The sequence below is a fragment of the Sphaeramia orbicularis genome, chromosome 1 (genome assembly GCF_902148855.1).
Source record: "Sphaeramia orbicularis chromosome 1, fSphaOr1.1, whole genome shotgun sequence".
NCBI classification, from domain to species: domain Eukaryota; kingdom Metazoa; phylum Chordata; class Actinopteri; order Kurtiformes; family Apogonidae; genus Sphaeramia; species Sphaeramia orbicularis.
The window spans coordinates 23311147-23331293 of record NC_043957.1 but is presented as its reverse complement, the minus strand read 5'-3'; the positions used below and the strand labels follow the sequence as shown (position 1 = coordinate 23331293).

The 20147-nt window shown below is 35.9% G+C and overlaps 1 protein-coding gene and 1 long non-coding RNA gene across 4 annotated transcripts in view; one reads left to right on the top strand and one right to left on the bottom strand.

Annotated features, from left to right (window-relative positions):
• Nucleotides 1-20147, top strand: part of tmem131l (transmembrane 131 like) — a 46989-nt gene that overhangs the window by 2977 nt on the left and 23865 nt on the right. For all 3 annotated transcript variants that reach the window (XM_030129807.1, XM_030129740.1, XM_030129669.1), the window contains exons 3-6: nucleotides 2394-2437; nucleotides 12505-12576; nucleotides 18073-18196; nucleotides 18331-18447. In XM_030129807.1, coding sequence (XP_029985667.1) covers nucleotides 2394-2437; nucleotides 12505-12576; nucleotides 18073-18196; nucleotides 18331-18447 — 357 coding nt within the window. The remainder of the gene's footprint in view (nucleotides 1-2393; nucleotides 2438-12504; nucleotides 12577-18072; nucleotides 18197-18330; nucleotides 18448-20147) is intronic.
• On the bottom strand, nucleotides 1208-18854 carry LOC115417312 (uncharacterized). The gene is made up of 3 exons (XR_003935115.1): nucleotides 18644-18854; nucleotides 5258-5259; nucleotides 1208-1220 (listed from the first exon to the last, which is right to left on the bottom strand). It is a non-coding gene; the product is annotated as an uncharacterized LOC115417312 (long non-coding RNA).

Below are 20147 nucleotides of genomic sequence, written 5' to 3'. Positions count from 1 at the left end.
ATTTTTATACACTCAGTAGTTTCATAATATAAAAAATGCAAATCTATTAACCAGAGGTCCACTAATTGTAGACTTTTAAAGGCTGATCACTCATTGGGACAAAAAGTTGTAGACTGAGTTCAGCTGTTTTTTTGGAATAAATTTTTGACAATACCAATGAAGCAAATACCTAAATAAACTAACCTGTACCACTGAGCCTCAGCATTAAAACGGTTCATAAATAAATGTAGAACTGAGTATCAAACTAACTATATTAAGACAAGTCTTGACATTTTTTTTAAAAATTTCAACTCTTTCTGTCAAAATTAGTAATTATTTACAGCACCCTGAAATGTTTCTCGTTAAAGCAGTTTTACAACTTAAGAATATGGATGTTTATTATCCATCCCTGCCTGTCATGGCTCATCTTAACATTACTGCTGTGATGATGCATCTCATGTTGCTGTGCTCAGTGACTTTACATTCCTAAAATGTATTTGCATTTGTTGCTTCATTAGCATAGTTTGCTGTAGAAATCTAATGACAAATGAGCGCGAGAAGATTTGTTTTATAGATTAAGATCTATAATAGTTTTGCATAGACAAGCACTTTACTAAAATGCAATACATACTGCATTTGTGTTTTATGTTGCACCAGACTATTCGTAGACATTCTGCATGTGAAATGACCTGAACTTATCTCTGTCAGCCTTACATGGAATACAGAATGCACCACAAAGTTATTTACAGTGTGTGGTTGTGTGTTGTTGTATGTATAATGATGTAAATGTAGAGCAAACCACAGTTAAATAAAATAAAACAGAACTGTCTGGGAGTGTATATTTTGCTAAAGTACTGTACTGCTATTGTGTGCAATGTGACATGCTGTTGTGTTGTTTCTGAAAAGGTTTCCTCAGGTCATGGTAAATTGTGGCCTTTTTTTGTTTTAGTACTTATGAGCTGGTTAAAAAGTAGACCGTACATGAGTTTTATTTTAACAGCCAGTTGTGTTGCTTGTCAGATATTCCTGTTCAAAAGACTGAACTTGAACATGGCTTGTTCCATGTTGTATGTTGACATACTCCGCTGTGATCTGGTTATGTAACAGTGACTAACACATGGATAAGGAAAGCTCTATTTGACTAAAATAAGTTCATATGATTTGCTAATCACTGTCTGGTTGCCTGCAGGAAACATTATTATGCTGTGAGGTAAATGATTAAAAATCAGTGGAACTTGGCCCTGGTTTATATTTGGGGCTGATCAATTACATTTTCCATCACCACTGGTGAATGTCACTACAGGATAAACAGGAACTAAAAATAGTAGTACTGTGAATGTAAATGTTCTTTTAAGTTACATTTGTTAGTATTTTACAGGTTTACCGTGGTTCAGCAACTCTTCATGCACATTGTGAGACCATGTTGGATGTTCATTGTTTTATTCTGAGAAAACAGCATACCCTGCCAGCTCTGGCAGAAATCGCTGCCTGCTGTCTAATTTGGAGTCGGGGTGGAAAATATGTAATGCCAGTTTTAGTTTCCCAAGGCTACTCCAGTTTTGTTCAAGAATTTCCTGATTTATTTACTGCAAAATCCTGTTTAATCTTCCATGCAAAAAAAAAAAAGAAAGACATTTAAAATACAAATGCGCAGTGAAACACATCAGAGCAGTTGGCTGTATGTCAGCAGCATGCAAATCAGCATTCCCTTTGAAAGTGATCATAGTAGCCAGAAGGCACTTTGGCATAGCAGTATGATTAGACGCATCCTGATGTCTTTCTAGGTTGCCGTGTGCATAGGGCAACCAGGTGTCCCTTATCCCACCTCCCAGATATTAACACCCACATTTGATTTTAATATGAATAAATAAGTACAGTTAGATTAAACATCTGCATATACCACAAGCTCAGTATTCAGAAAATCGGCCACAAAATGGGAATTTCTGTATGTTTCCATCTGTGACAGTTAGGAGGAGTGTTGTGAACGTTACCTTTGAAATGTAACAGATTATGGTTCCACTGTTAAAAATGGAATATGTGTGTGGTAACCACTCATGTTTTGACAACTTTTCATGGGCAGTAAAACTGGAAAGGCATACAAGCATCATTTAAACCACCATTGTACAGTAATGTTACTGTTGTTCATTGTTGTTTTAAAGCCTTTGGCGGTCCATTTTAAACTTTATTTATATTGTTATTTTTATATTGTTATTTTTACTTATTTATTATTATTTATTTATTTTCAGTTGCTGGAGAAGAAAATGCTGTGTAGTCTGAAATAGGCCTGAATTAAATTATTTTAATGGGATTTCATACATGATCAAAAATAAAGAGATAAGGGCTACTTTTAAGTTACTACTACTCAGCATTGTGTCATGTGTAATATAAAGTGTGTATGTTTTTCCTTCTTTCAGGTGGAGAAGGATAGAAGAAAAGACGGCCTTCCATTGGAAGAAAGGTAACTCCTTTGGTTGAGTACATGCCATATTGACAGTGAATATCCCTTCAGATGGAAAGGAGCCATTTACACTATCATCCATTTACATCATACAAAAGCTATAAAAGTGTACTAACAGTTGCATTAAGTTGCTGGAGCTTTCTACCGCCTCATGAGTGGCACTTGGGAAAAGACAGACTTTCCACTAAGCCACACTATTACTAACAAATCCCAAACCAACATAAAAATTGCATCATACTGAAGTGTTTTCTCTTGTTTTATATAGACTACAATTATACCATAAAACACAGTTAAAGCCGGACTGTGGCTTAGGGTTGGATTATGGACAAGTTTACTTCTGTATCCCTAAGGAACAAGAAATAGTGTGTCACAGTACCGTTAGTCTGTGAAAAAACTCAGTTTAATATACAGTATATGTTCAAGAAACTACAAATCTCTGCTCTGGTGACCTGTGGATTTTATTTACAGTATTAAACAGTCTGTGCGCTGTAATGGTGGGCTAACATGTTTTTGTGTTCACACAGACAAATGATACAGTGTGGTTTGAGGCGAGCAGGACTGGACAGTCTAAAAAGGCTTTTAAAAGTCTTCCCCTGTATGCAGACTATGTTGTTTATATTAGTGAGCGAGGGGGGCGTGTGTGACAGAGTGTTTTGGGGGCGTGCATTAGAGAGGCACAGAACCAAATTCCTGACTAATTTTAGAAACTCCTTGAAAGAAAAAAGAGGGGAGGTCTGTCTTTCCCAGCTGTTTTTGTTCCTACAGAAAAATTGTTTTGAAAATCAATGTTTTCAGCAGTTATTGAAGAAGTTGTTGTGTTCTTTAGTAACAAAAGGCTGGTGAGTGAAAAAATGTTCTCAGAATTGGAAAGTTAATTCTTGCTTGTTACTCTCCCTTCTGGTCTTTCTGTTTAAGAAATGTCATTGGCATAAAGCATTAAGGCTATCGTATACCTTAACTGATGAAGTACATTACCCTCAGCCATAGTTTTGTACAGCAGACTGTATTTCTTTTGATAATGTTTTTATTCTAAGAACAACCTCCCTTATTACTAAAATACTGAAAAGTAATACAATTGCATATACAAAAATAAAAATATAGACTTCTGGTTTATACTGGTTTGATTCATACTGTGGTATAGAAATTGATGATTATCACACGATGTACATTAGTTTATCTAAAGGGTTAAAAAAATTTAACATGAACATTTTTCTCTCTGAAGCAAGACTACATTTCAGAGCTCCTGTTCCTTGTGTAAAGCTGTTGTTTTCATTTTCATTGCAGATGATTTACACATACCATTACAGTTTGGTAGATGGTATTACAGCCTTATAACAATATGAAAGAATAGTTATAGGGGTTGGATACTTTAAAGGAGTGATATTTTACTTTTTTAAATGGAATTATGTTTTTTAAAACATTTCCCTGTGATCTTCATAAACTGTAAACGCTATGCTTGGGTCTGAATTCGTCATTAATTCAACTCCACAGGTCCATCTTCAACCCTATTTCTGAGTAATGATACCAGAAAGGTGGTTTTGAGCGCTGGCCCTTTAAATGTAAATGACCCCATCCCCTCCAGGTTGTTGACTGTGCTTCTCTGTCCCGTTCAGCCACTTGTGTTCGTTAATATAACCAATAACTGAACATTTTAGGGAATCAGCTTGAAGTTTGGACATATTTTCAGTATGGACTACAACCACTGCTGCTGCCAAACAATTATGTCGTACTCAGAGAAATGCTCATCAGAAGTCTTGGCCTAATATATTCAAATGTTGTGATGTAACTAGTTATAAAACGTAACTAAGAAGGAATTGAAACAGGTTGTAGAAATCCACTCAAGTTTTGCTGGAATGAATACAAAAATAGCTTTGCAGCACCTGGAGGGTTCAAATTCAAACTGTATGAACTATTAGGGTCTAAATACACAAATAAATGAACCAAAGACTATTAATAGTGGGTTTAGCAAAAATATTTATACTACTCAAAGATGACACCAAAGCTTGATACCTTTGGCGAGTACAGTCGAACATCGCAGTGTGAGGGCACCGTTGTACAAGTAATGTGCTTTATGAGCTGCGGGTCATGAGTGTTTTTGTCTTGAAATATGAGTGGAAATCTGCAGTATGAGCAACCTTCATACCAGCCGCCGCTAGTCAGCACTGAGCTCGCACATGCTACCCCAACAAGAACAGCCTCCACATACTCAGTTTAGTTTACATTGCGGTTACAAGAAGAAAATGTGATTGCGATTCTCCTTCCAAATAATACTCATCCTCCCCACTCCACCATCGTTCTTGTTCACAGATCATCTCGTCTTTAAGCTCAATAAGTTAATAAAACTTGTTTATTTCTTTTACATTCTCTTCTGTTGTGTATTTATAATTGTTATTTTTTTTCTAACTGCACTTTTTCTGTTTGTAGAAACCGTTGAAAAAGGATTTTTGGGGGGCTGGAACGAAATAATTACATTTAGGTTAATTTCCATAGGGAAAGTAGATTTGTAAAACGAGTAAATTGCAAAACAAACTCGGTCATGGAATGAATTAAACTCGTACTGTGAGGCTCCGCTGTATCTGTTTTTACAGCAGATACTCACCTAAGGAATGCATGTCACACAAACTCCTGCAAGTTGAAGTACATTAACTAAGCCTTTTTTGTACTGACAGTAGGGTTGGACAGTCATTTCCATCTCAAAACATGATTGTGATAATTTATGTTGATACTAATAAGCATTGGACATTTTTACTTGGTATGGACAGATGGAACAGCCGATTATACAGAAGAAATAAATGCAACACCCACAGACCTCTGTTAGACGGCTACACTGGCAGGTTAATGTTAGTATGAAACCAGTCATGTAGTAAATATGAATGTCACCATACATACATATAATGTGACTGTGGTTTAATCATACTGGCAGTGAGACTGTCACTGAGGAGCTTTCATTTGTTAAAGTTGCTTTAGTGTGGATGAAGCGGACAGTGTCTATTTTTAAATCCAGGGAGGTGAGGAGGCTTAATAGAGCTGGTTGACCTCAGGACCTGCAGAGCTCAGGGCTCAGAGGCCTCTCGTGCCTGAGTTATCGGCCACTTTGAGAGGCTGCCATCACTCTTTCACCTGCCTAAGAGGAAAACCAGCTGCTGATACAGAGGTTCATCATTATCGCTCTGACTTTACTCACTTTTCTAGTGTTCTTTGGAGTATTTTACTTAAAAATCTTTATTGATTCAGTTCTATTCACTGTAATATTTTTTTCTGTAGTTTTATCTGGTTCCTTTTTGAGTCTCAAGTTTGTCTTGTTTTGTTTTGGGTTTTTTTTTAATAAAACTTACTTTACTCTGCAGTTTAGTGTTAAAACTGTGGTGCATGTGTTCTGTTACTCTACCAGATGGCTTTTTGGGCGGTTTTCATCGCTCTTGCTCTTCCAAGCACAAGCGATCATGGTTTGACCTAAACTGTGCTCTCGTCCTAACCTCTCTCCTGGAGCATGGCTGAGGTCACTGCTAACATTGACTTTATTTGAGTTAGATCCAGGGGATCAAATAGCACCAAACATAACTTGTTATTTTTGTACTGTGGCAGTGGACAGAACCCGTGGACTATAACTCAGCGGTACACTTGTACAGAGGCTTAGTTTTTTCTTCATGAGCAGCTGCTGTCGAATTGTGGGGGGAAAAAAAAAACGGACTCACAAATGTGTGTTATGACGTAAACACCCCCCCCCCCCCCCCCCCCCCAAGTCTGAAGAACATGAGAACACACTTGCGTATCTAGTGGGGTTACCTACAACTGTACATTTAAGTTTATAGTTTGTTCTTCTCTTTAGACTTAAACATTCAGTCATCTTATAAATGCAAAATAGTTGTTTTTTTGTTTTTTTTTTTACAACTACTGGAAAATAATGTGTATTTAATTCAGCGTCTGTCTGTGTGATATTGAAACTGCTGACCGTAGATGTCAAAGAGCAATACATAATGCGTTTCATCCACAGAACTGAGCCGACCTCGTTTCCCCTCCACATTAGACCCCACATGTTCTCTAACACGCAGCTTTTCCGCTCCAACTAACTCTCTTTGAAGTTATAGACTTTGATGTGTTATGAATTAACGATTTAAACTTTCACAGCTTGACAGAAAGAACTGCTCCTCTTCAGAACAGACAGTGAAATGTTAATTGCTGTCATTGAACAGACAATATACCACGGCACATCATGACAGTTCAGTCCAGCAGACTGGGTGAATGAACTGTTTGAAGGGTCAAATTTAGAACCTTTTCACACCAACGTTAAAGTTTTGGCTACATGTAATACAGTTGATCTACTTGTTTTTGGATTCATGCCGCAGTTTTACAAGCACACTGAAGAACCTCACATGACATACGGGTCAAAAAGTTCTCAGACAAATGTAATAAAAAGTTTACTTATCAAAACAACAAAATAATTCTTCTACATGACCTCCATTAGAGACTAAACACTTTTACAGTCTCTGTTTCCATCAGTAGATCACTTCTTTGTAGAATTGCTGGGGCTGTCTGACTTTGACATTTGTCTGAGAACTTTTGGACTCTTTCTCGTATCTACATCATGTTGTCATCTCCTTTGTGGCCCACTTATGTGATACTAAATCTATTGTTGTCATCAGTGTATCGTCAATTCATTGGATTTTCAGTTTGACTAGAGAAAAAATAATTATTGATCAGTTTCTATTCACTGACTGAACGACCTTGTCAATAGGTTACGATCATTTTTCATTACTTTGTCAAAGCGTATTCCTACTGAAAGCTTGACCTCCTTCGTATGTTCACATGACATATTTTCCAATCTTTTATTTGTATTTTTTCTTCTTTTTTACAATGTCAAGCACCATCCCATTGTAAGCTCTTGGAATTGGCTGAAACCAGACAGACAAAGTTAACTAGACAGGGGGCGCGCATAGAAAAGGCCTATGTAAAGATATGCTTTTATGTCAAATATTTGAGTATAGTTTTAATTTAGTACAATTTTCATTTTATATACCTAATATTTGGAATCAATATTCACTTTTAAAGTCTTTGAAAAGGTTCATGAATCATCTTTGTGTTATTTATGCAATAAATTATAGAAATTTTTTAAATCAGATTTTACATTTTTTGTGACTTTTTTTTGTCCTTTTGTGTTGATATAGTAGGTTAAAATGAAAAAATAATTGGCAGATGAGATAGATGAAGTTGTGCTGAAAAAAAGATACCAAACATGGGTATGATAAACATTTCTTTATATAGTATATAAAGGCAAAATCAAAAGTACTCAAAAACAGTCAAAAAAGGCTCAGACCCCGAAAGGTAAAGGCCTTTATACACTGGGGGGGACATGACAAATGACCTGAAAATGTAAAATATTAAACCATGAACAGTTCACATACAGACTTCACACTGGTGGGAATGCAAGTTGGGACAGTTTCAACACTTGTTGAGAATAACATTCAAATATATTCATGTCAGGCTGTTTGACAGGAATTGAAATAAATTGGCAACACCTGGAGCTTCATCTGCAACCTGTGTGTCTGATCCAACATTTAACCCTTAAGACACCATGCAAACTGTATTTCATGTGAAACTCCTCCTCACTGTCCTCATAGTCTAGTTGCTTGTCAACACCATACATCGCCTTTCTCTTCATTATCTTATGTTTCATACAAAACACTCAGGGTCGCATCATCCCCTTGAAGCCATAGCCAAATGAACATTATAAATGCCTCAAATCACTTAAAACTGTACATTTTTATTATCGTCCGTAGTGGTGGTTGTTGTCATGACATCCATTTCACACCTGATAATTAGTTGATGCCTTTATTTGCAGGGTTAAAGGACACAAAGATCAACCTTGCTGAGGGAAAAATAAATCACTGCTTATTTCTGTGTCGTTCTGTGGCTGGAAAAAATATTTTTATGTACAAACTAATCGCACATACACCTGGTGTGTAGAGACATTTAGGTGTGAAAGTGCCATAGGCTTTCAGCACTTGAGTTACAACTGATTATAATGGGATTTTTTTATTTTATTTTATTTTTTTAAGAATTTTTCCACATATTAAGTCTAACTACTGATGATAGTGATTAATAATTGTATTTACACACCTATTTCCATAGGAAGTAGTTGACACAAAAAAAGCCCATATTGATTGATCAGAGCTGAAGGAAGATAAATTGTTGCTGGGGGGGGGGTTATCCTTATTCTCTTTTCATTTCTGATGTCTCAGCATTGACCGGTTTTCTGTTTTGCTCCCTTTTCCATTGAGGGTTTAGTCCATGCACAGTGGTTCAGAACTTGACTTAGGAATTGGCTTCAACTCTCCAGTTTGAGTGTACCTCTGCGGAATTGTTCACTTAAGTGGTTGTTGCTGACATATGTCACTGTGTGTGTTGTAGTTGATCAACACATGAAACACATAAACGGCAAAGATCCTTGGGATGTTTTAAAGCATAATTTATACACATAATTAGTTTATACCAAATGTGTGAGGAGGCCAGCATCCTCTGTTTCTGTATCAGTAATTTTATATCATAGCACAGTATTTGCTCTGTAAATTCATCCAAGAACAATATTAAAATAACCAGATTATACTTCATCAAATTGAAATGTATTGTTTTTTTATGTTGCTGTTCTACATAAAATAAATGTTTTATTCAAAAGCAGAAGATACAAGACATTGACGTCCTTTGAAAATGGAAGCTTTTTTGCTTTGATACTATGAAGTATTGAAAAATGTTTTGCCATTTGATGTACACACAGCTTTTATACCCAACTCGATAGACATTTTCAAGGCAGTTTAAGTGTGCAAGGTTGATGATTACAGCATGATGACCTGCACCAAATTCAGTGCAGATAGAAGATGCAGTGTTTTATAGTTTAACAGTATCTTGGCTGGGGTTACAGTCAGCTGGATGTTGCATGTACTTTCTGAACAGTGTTTCAGATCATTGTAGATCAGGAAGTGTCACCCTTAAATACACTGTCTGCCACCCTGAGCCTTCTCTCTAAACTCATACTGTGGCAACAGCATCAACTGTTCCACTGTCACTTCCTCTTCTGTTCTCTCGCTGACATCTTTTTTAATGCTGTAGCACTGTACTGCATTGCTCTGCACTGCGGGTTGGGGTGGGGGGGGTTGCAGGAGAATGGTGGGGTCTAGTTCTCCATCCCTAGACCCCACCATTCACATTATAAATGCTTCAAATCACTTAAAACTGTAATTTTTTATTATCATACACTAACAAAACGGATACAGTTGAACCTCACTATTGTGGCCACTTTTGGAACCAAAGCAAAGAGTTTAGTTTAATAAGGCTGGACTCAGTTATGACATTGAATTCCAAATAATTTAAAATGAGAAATAATAGGGTACAGTACAGGCATTGCATTACCATGTATAGTAACTACAGTTATTATAATATGGATTTATCATTCAAAATATGTAATAACACACTCATAGTAAACATTACTTTAATTAAAACAAAAATGCCATCAGTTTTATAGAAACTATATTATTACCTCCGCCAAGGAGGTTATGTTTTTGCCGGCGTTGGTTTGTTTGTCTGTCTGTCTGTCCATCCGTGTGCAAGATAACTCAAAAAGTTATGGACAGGTTTGGATGAAAATTTCAGGAAATGTTGATACTGGCACAAGGAACAAATGATTAAATTTTGGTGATTGAGGGGGAGCGACTGATCTGCCTTGGCAGAGGTCTGTGCTCTCAGAGTGCTTTTCTAGTATGTGTATAATTCATTTATAAATTGAGTGATATATAAATTTTACATACATATAAAAGCGGCAAGGCAGGCCAAGTGATTACATAGCTCAGTTGATATCAGTACCTGGCATCCCGGCAAGCGCTAAAGGAGCGCCCCCCACCACCACCAAGGGCGCCTGTAAGTAAATCCGGCATTGGCCCCTTCATTTGCTTCTGTAGGTCAACAGTTGTGTCGATTGTCTGTCAACAGGGTTTAGTCTTGTTTTCACACACAAACACACACACACACACACACACACACAATTAGCTGCTGCTTTCCTGCCTCAGCATACTCACTCCCAGAGCTCATATAAACACAGTGGCGCGGCCCTGACATCATACAACATTTACATTGTCACATGACTGTTTTTTCCCTTTTACTATGACTTTGAAAATGTTTTGTATGTTTTTGAGAAGTGATTGGTGAAACTAACTTCCTCTTGTAACTACTGTTGGTTTGCTAGTACGTTCTTTTTGGCAGAAATACCACAGATTTTCTGTGCCCTTTATTTTTTTGACTGCATTGGAAAATCTTTGTTACATTCATATTGGCGTAGTGCATATTGATGGATCCATTCAAACAAACATATAACTTAATTTGTATTAAACTGTAATTTACACTGTGACCTTTCAGTGGTCTTTGTGCTTTTTTTGCATATACTTTTAAATCTAACACCCTCTAACCATCTTTTTTAAACTTCAAATATTAACAGAGTCATGACAGAAGAATCTGAAATGATATAATCTTTTTAACAAAATGCATGGTTGTTTCAGTAATCATGTCTAAATTTATGATCTGTACTTGCATTTTGCTGTCCAAAGAGATATAGATGTAGAGTTTAAGGTGCACCTCAATGCACCATCAAGTGCCTGTTGGTGTCTAGTAGAAATTCTTACCAGCTGTTTTTTTCTCCATCCAGTCCTACGTGTAGTGTGTACTCTATCTTAATCTGAAAGTATAGTAAGTGATTTGTGCATACAGATAGCATCAGTCTACACATATCCACCTGCTGAACACACAAACTTTAACAGAAGTTCATGTTGACATTGGTGTTTCTGTGTGTGTGATGTAAGTTATTGTTAAAAGTAGATGTCTACAAAACCTTTAATTTTGGAGAAAATTAATTGAAATCATAAATCTGCTGCAAGTTTTCTTTTTTAACTAACATGGCTCTGTTATAGTTTACATCTGAAGTGGGCCGGACCAGTGAAATAATAACATAATATATTAAGTAATGTCAACTCCAAACTTTCTTCTTTGTTTTAGAGTGAAAAAAAGTAAAATTATTCAATGAAAAAGTTTACATCTACCAACAATCCTTTAAAACAGAGTGAATAATATGAACGAACTGAAATTTCTTAAGAAAATTAAGTGCAATTTTAACAATATTATGTCTCAGTTTATCATTTACACATGTACATTTCAACTTACAGATCACAGTGGATCTACAAATACACAAAAATTTAATAAGAGGCAGAATATTGGTAAACTTGCCCTTCAGACATTTCAAAATGTTCATAATTGTTCAGGTTATTCATGTTTTTTGTGATATGATAGTTTGTTTTAGTGTAAATACAGTAAAAAGACATAAAAATGTTTACATTTACAAAGAGAATAATTTTGCAATTGTGAGTATTTATAGGTTTTTATGATGGTATTTTATTGATCTGACACACTGGAGATTAAATTGGTCTATGTGTAGAACCTGAAATAAAATGATTTATATCTTCAGTGTAATTTTTGCATTTCATAAATTCATCCCAGGGGCCAGACTGAACCCTTTGGCAGCCTGATTTGGCCCCCAGGCCACATGCTTGAGACCTCTGGTTTACGTAGAATGATGATATTATTACTGGTGGATCCTGAAAATCATATTTTTATTGGCCAGTAGCTTTTATTGTGATGTGTAGTTGGACATTGTAACACCATCAAGCCATGTGTTTTGTTTCGTTGGAACCTTTTAATATGATGTATTTATTATTTAATTTACTATCCATTACCTCCAAAATGTGCCTCTTCTTTTAGTGCTAGTTATCGAATTTCTGTTGTGATGATTAAATTGTCAGTAGTTTACAATGTGTCCTAGGACAGTAACGGTTTTGGCTGCTAATGTTTCACCGTGGACTGTCACATGCTCTGCTAGAAAGCAGACACAGTGTTCTTGTCCTTAGGTGTAAATGAAATTTGTACAGATACATGGATTTCATGTCATGTGTTAGTGCAGTGGAACTGATTATTTATAACTATATTGCCTTGGCATTCGTCTAATGTTTGTGTCTTTTTATTTTCTCTTGTAGCTCCTCTCCATTTACACGGGAGAATGGGAGGCCCTTGCATTTCCAGCCCCCAGCGTTGGAGTTTGGGACTCAGTAAGTGCTGTTCTTCCTTCTTTAGTTACATGTGACTGGTCTTAATAAGCATGAGGTGTATTTATCCTCCAGTGGAGGTGATGAAACCCTTTATTACACACCCAATAACACAAGGATGAAATCTCTCTTATGTCAACACCACCGTCTTGGGTGATTTCAAAAACTTGACTGACTCACATTCAACAGTATATAAGACGGGGTATCCCAGTATGATAGTGAACTCACTTTCCCAGCATCCATACTCGTACTGGTGCAGGTCAATTCCAGTCTCATATTTCTGTGATTGGACAGCATCCATGATTGGTTCTGTTCAAAGCAAACAATCACAGACAGTGTGTATTTTATATCTTACATTTGGAATGCAGAAGGTATATAAAGCAAAGGCAAAATTCCTGAAACAGCTTACAGTATGGGGTTAATTGCTTTTGTCCATATTTTAATTTCTGCTCCAAATTTCTTCGAACTCATATTTTAGCTTTTGATTTCTTTCTTTGTCACAATGTAAAAGAAATCCAAATTAAATTAAGTTGCACAAGCCATATTCAATAGAACGTAATTGTGAAGTGGAAAATTAGCACCAACACTAAAGCAACAGCATTAACAGTAAAACGACATAATAAAAATTAGATTTAATTTAAAACGCAATAGTAGAACTAATGTATTGAAGTCCATAGGATGAAAATAAACCTGTCTAAATGCTAAACTGAGCAGAGGAACTGCACTTGACCACAGATACCACTTTAACTGCATTCTTCTCATGAGCGGCTGGTTTTTCAGACCGCCTACTGTAGACTACAGAATGATCTTCCCTCAGTGTTTAAATAATGCGTTTCCGTAAAACAGGCAGAATTTGTCAATACAGTGCCCTAGTAATCCACAGCATGGCATACTTTTGTCAGCCTAGTTGACAGTCTGAACAAAAGTGGAAACTCTTTAATTAAACAACAGTAAAATTTTGTTGAGCATGTATTTTAGTGACTAAAAATGAAAGTTCAGTACAAAAAAAAACAGGAAGTTAAAGCGTAAAGGAACATCTGAAATGAACAGGTCGAGTTAAGTAATGTGTTCTTTTTCCCACCTTATGGCCCCTGTAGGTCAATTAATCACATGGTACTGTGTACATATTATCTTATTGTAGCTCTCCTGGTGGAACTCATGCACAACCTGTAAATACTGAGACAAAGCTCCAGATATTAGAAATGTATTTATTAAAATGAAGGTTGAAGTGCATGAGAAACAGCCATAAGTCATTTACAGAGCTTTAAATCTGTGATTCTCAACTGGTGGGTCGCGACCCAGAAGTGGGTCACAAACCTGTTTTCAGTGGGTCATGGGCCTTTGGGCAAAAAATAATTTTAAGAAACAAATCCTGTACCTTTATTTTTTTATGGAGCTTAGTGCTGCCCATTCACACTCCCCAACTGTAGGTGGTGGTAATGTGCTGTAATGCTAATTAACACTAGACATTTCACAGCATAAAAGAAGACACAGAACCTTCTTTTCGTATTTGGACGAAACTTGGGTATAACAACAGCTACATCAGATATGGTTTTACCGATATTGAGGACAAAAACCTCAGTTTGTTTAATTCTTGAATGAGTGATTGAATGCACTTTTAATTTTTAACTGAGTGCACATTTTAGTTTAGGCCTTAGTTTTGGTTCAAATATACTTATTGTTGTATTAAAGGGAATATTTCCCTCTTTAGCATCACCACCAGCTGGTCATAGGGTTAGGGTTGTTGGCATACTGTGATATTATGCATTATCTCAGGTTCATTAAATACATTTAGGAAGTTTAACTTATTAATTTGGGTCGCAGCTTTTCATTGAAGGTTGATGGTGGGTCCTTAAGACAGACCAGTTGAGAACTGCTGCTCTAAATGGTATACTACATAGGGTGAGAATGTATTTAAGCAAAATATTTCCAAAAGGAAAATCAAAAGTACAAGAGTTTTTAACTTCATGTCATAAAGTAGATTTCCTCAGTGTTAAACAAGCTTCAGTCATCTGTAACTTCCTGGTTTTCAAACAGCTCCAAGGCTGTCAAAATACTACCATTGTATCATGAGCTGTGGGTGCAGAGAGAAGTACTGGTTACATACAGAAAACCATTGAGCGCACACTCATTACATCAGGGTTTCCCCTTAACTAAATTCCATGTTCTGCTTGCTTTCCACTGTAAACCCAGTGCTCTTTAACACAACAAGCCAGCTGTTGACCTGATTTAGCAGGTAATAACTTCTGTGTTAAAATAAATAAACATGCAAATACTGTGTAGATGTAGCTTAATACCTGTTACAGAGAATCTGGGTCTGAATTGATCACAGTAACAACACAAAAAAATCAAATATCAGCCTAAAGAAGATTGTGTTCAGATATTCCACTTGTTAAAACATTCATTGCAGAACTCAGTGCACTTTTAAAACCAATAAACTAAAGGTGCAGATTGTAATAACCCAGTTCTCCCAGCAGTACTTCTGGTAGTTTGTTTTTGCATTCCAGCAATAGTTCCCACTGCAGCACTGCACTGGGAACTATTGCTTGCGTTTAGGTTTTGTGCAAAAACAAGTAAATATAACATCCTTTTGGACAGTTCTTTAATGGTTCTCATTTTATGGTTTCCATTAGGGCTTTTACTAATGATTATCTTCATGGTCGGTTAATTAGCACATTATTTAGTCAATTAATAAATTGGTTATTTGATCTAAAAAATAATGTCATATTAGAGTAAAAACAGCAATAATGGATGTTTATCAAAGCTCAAGATGATGTCCTGAACTGTCTTATGTGGTCCACAGCCCAAAGATATTGAGTTAATAATATCAGTCAAGAATAGAGGAATTAAAAAACAGGCTGAAATTAGACTCAATATTTATTCTCTTATAGTTTATATTTCTTGTGGGATCCACTTGTATTTAAACTTTATTACAGTTTAGTGTCATGTGTTCAAGGCAAGAAAAGTATGTATTTCAAACGTTATGTGCAGATAACAGTGTGTGTGCATGAAGGTGTGAATTCAATAACAACAATACAGCACAGTGCGCAGTGACTAAACAGGTTGTACAAATGACTTGTTCTGATTTACATAAATTGCGTTAAGGAGGCCCAGTGTGAATCCATAGAAATAAAACTGTATCTCATTAGGTCATGGATACATGTCCTCTGTCTGTGTAAAGTAAGATTATGTAAAAGAAATATTCAGCTGTCCAAATTAGCCCACAAGAAAGACCCACATGTTCCATTTCACAGAACAGTCACTTATGGAGCTCTACATAAAGAGAAACCACGCTTAGTTTATTTTGTTAATTTAATTCCATGTGTATGTAATGGTATGGATTTTAATGGGCTTGTCATTATACTTCCTGAGCACAAGAATGAGTATTATGCACAGTAAGTTATAAAGAGAGATGTGTTTTAATTAAATTAGAAATAATATTGAATTCTTAATTAATTAAATGAAAGTGCTCTTGAGCAGGGCAGTGGAGCTGGTCCATAACAGTCGCAGCCTTTCGCAAAGAAAAAAATGTTGAGTGGCCACATATTACTGCAGTAGGTTATACCAGTGATGATGGGCTTTGTGCTGAATTAAGCCACTGCCTTTTTATAGCTTCGCTTATATCCTTATTTGTAAATATGGTTCTGCTTCTGACTCTCAGGCCTTTTTCAGATCAGAAATGAACACCTCATTCTTATCTGTTGACAAAGAGGCAAATAGCTCATTTTCCTGATACAACCTCCACATACTGACAATGCAAAACACAAGTTAGTCAGTAACTTTGCTAATTTATTGCAGTAACAGAATTAGAAGGCTAATTTTCTATGTGTACACTCAGACACATGGAGGGTTATGTTAATATAGTTGTAAAATGCCGGCGTAAACTCAGTTTTTGTTATTGCTTATCATATTAAATATAAATGAAGCAAAGTTTTCAGTCATTCACACAAGTTCAGCTCCTGTGTTTGCAGCAGTGCTGTTGGTTTTATATAACTCATACTTTATGGTTTTAGGATTATACGTTGTTGCATGATTCTTTTGTCTCTGTGGTTAAGTTTGATTATTTTGATCATTCTTGTTTTACTTAATTCTATTCACATAATTACATAATCCTGCATATTTTGATGTTGAAAATGTTTAATGTTCTGCCTCTAGATTTATGAAATATCCCACTGTTCGGCAAGTGTTTGTCATGTTCTCACTAAAATCTAAGTAAAGAATTGAGGATTAAAAAAACGCAAATAACCACTGGGTTTCTGCAACATTTGAACAGGCTCAGCTTTTTTACTCTTGGGCCTGGCCAAGCAAAAGTGAACATCTGGATGTATTTCTTTTTTCTCTAAAACAATATTTTAATTACTCAACATGAAAGACATATATCACTAGTTTCTAAAACTGTGTTTATTTAATTTGTACCTGAATTACAACTGGATATATAAGAAAAATGCAAATTCTATGTAAATGTAATACAGTGTAAATTAAGAACAGTGAAGGTTGTAAATGAATGTATACAGCATAAATTCAGAATGTAAATAGCAATGTTTAAATATATATGTTCAAAATATATGCCTGTGTCTAATCTTACATTTCATAATAATCAAATACTACAGTGATTTTTAATGTTATTTATTATAAAAAAAAAAAAACAGCAGAAAGATGTGTATTAAATATAGTAATGAAACATATATGGCCAAAGACTGATAATTTTGTCAGTATCTTAATAAAATCTTTGATTATTATTCTGGTGCATCATTCTGAACAAACACCTCACTCTGTTACTTTTTTGGATTCTCACTCCGTTACCATGAATTAATGTCTTTAAAACTAAAATACAAATGACATCAGTTTCATTTTTGGGTATAATGTACTCTCATATATTAAGAAAAGTGTGGTATGATAAATATTTGTACTTTCCTGGAGGAACAGTACTTTTTGGCATTTTTTTTCCAAACCTTGAATAACTGCTGTATATTTTTCCTCACTCTGTTACTTTGTCAGTGCTGATAAATTCATATTTTTTTTATTAAATATTTGGTTATTATTCCTTAATGGCATGTTAAAGTACTTGCTTAGACCTACAATTTGAACTATTGTGGTTGCTGCTAAATTAATTTTTAAGAACAGATATTGAATGATTAGGATTGCTGCACAGTGTTTTCTCACTCCGTTACTTGCTTGGCCAGGCCCTGGAATGAAATATTGATTCAGTATTTAATGTGTATGGTCTGTAAGTTTTATCATAGTAACATTTTTGCCATAAAGCCGAGGCATCACATCACATAAATTGCAAAAACATGTCAAGTTCCTAAGAAAAGTTGTGAAAAGTGTATTTTAATGTAACCACTCAGATCAGTAGTAGGACCAAGTCTCATAAAAGGCCCTCAGTGTGTAGAATGTAGGAGGGTAACCCCAGTCTATCAACATACCGAGGTGCTTCATGGGTAAACACCTCATGGAGAAGTCTGTTATTTATGTTCCTGCTCTGTTCTGTCCTTGCAGGCCGCTGGGGCTGCCAAGAGCTGAAACCATATATATACACAACCCCAGCCAGGAAGTTCCTGTGACACTGCTGTCAATGTTTACATCCAGCAGGCATTTTTACATACCTTCCTTTCACAGAAGAGTAAGTGTGTACTGCATTTGTCTATGCTCATATACAAAATGTTCACAGTAACATTAACCTGCACGTTTTCATTGTTGGATCCAGTTCACTGTGTGATGGCCTGGTTTTATTTTATGTCTTTGTCTCTGTCCTAGGTAATCCCCCCCAGAGGGAAGGCATCTTTTAAGCTTATTTTCCTCCCGTCTGAGGAGGGCAATGTAGAAAACACATTATTTATAAACACATCGGCCCATGGGCTGCTGTCATACCAGGTCAGTTCCATTACCACGCCTCCTGCAGTACAGACAATTATCCGCTGTCATGATTGTGAGCTTATTCAGATTTGGTTTTATTCAAATAAAATAAATAATTACTGAAATTGGTAAAAGTAGAAGTTGAGCATCTTTGGATACACAGAAGGCGGTTTTCTGCTTGGAATGAGTTGCACATTAAACTGAAACTGACAACATTTTTATCTTAATTAAACGGTTTCAGAGTAATTGTGATGGTTAAATGGCTTGTTATGGGTTGAATGGAAGCCCTCCATCTACCCGCTAGTGCCTCTAGGGCCAAATATGCCACTTGCAACTTCCCAGTGCCGTCCCTGGAGCCTAGATCTTGTCTTAGTGGTCCAAGACGTCGTGTCTCGTGAGAAACGTCATGGTTTGCGGCACAACAACACAAACACAAGTCTTGATCTTATACGTGCAAATCTCAAGACGTAGCTAGTTATAAAACATAACAAATTAAGAGGGAATTAAAACGGGTTATAGAAATCCACTCGATTTTTGCTGGAATGAATATAAAGATAGCTGTGCAGCACATGGAGGGTTCACATTCAACCTTTTTGAACTATTTGGGTCCAAGTACACAAATAAATGTACCAAAGACTAATAAAAGTGGGTTTAGGAAAATATGACCCTTTTAAGGAGCTGGTCTCATTCACCATAACTTTATATAGTAACTTTGCTGATTCTGATGAATAGTTGTTGATTGCACTTGAAGTTGTATAATTCTGTAATGTATTTTTTTGGGAGGGTTTTGTTTGCTGCAACCTTGTGTAAATCCTTGTTATCAGTGCTGCTGTCTATCTTGGCCAGTACGCTGTGAGCCCCATTAAAACAGCTGATGTTGAATGTCAGACTCTGACTCAGCTTTATTGTCATTCAATCAATAGTAGATGATAGAATGAACTATAGTTACCCAGGTCTGGGTGTTTGTAGCATCAGAAACATAGAAGGATATAAGAAAATATATAAAAGCTAAATAGGACAGAATAAAACTACCATAAATTATGCAGAAGACATGAGTGCAATGGTGGAAAAAAAAGAAATTAGAAATCTGTTGGTTGCATCCAGCAGTTGTCATTCAGATGCATCAAAACATGTGACGGTAATACTTATGCAAAGTAAATGTGGGTCGATCACATAGTTGTGATCAGGCGATTATGTAATATACTGTGACAGGCCCAAACTAAACCACAACATTTCTAACATGTTGCTTATTAATAGATGGCAAACGTGCCCAGACAAGCTGATACTTGGACTCAAATGCATGACTTCCAAAAGTGCCACTCCCTTTACATGTTTCAAATGCATTTAAGTCTTTTGCAATCAGACTTTTTTAGATTGTCTGTGAGGCAAACAGCACCACTTTTGCATGTATTGTACCATATAAAACTAAAAAGTAAATGTGTCCCTTTATGCCCAAATACAGTACAATGTTGGGGAAAATGCCAATGAATAGAAGATTCAGTGAAAATCTGAATATTAGTTGTGGTTTTTTTTATTTTGTTTTTTGTTTTGTTTTGTTTTTTTTAAATTTGCCCCTAAAAGCAAGTTTTTGTCATCCATTCTTATTTTTGATTTAAATATTTCTTCCAATGCAATATCTGTCATAATGTTGCATTTTGAGTGTAAACACCCTTTTTCATAATTCATGACTTTAAATTGCTGCTACGAAAGTGGCTCTA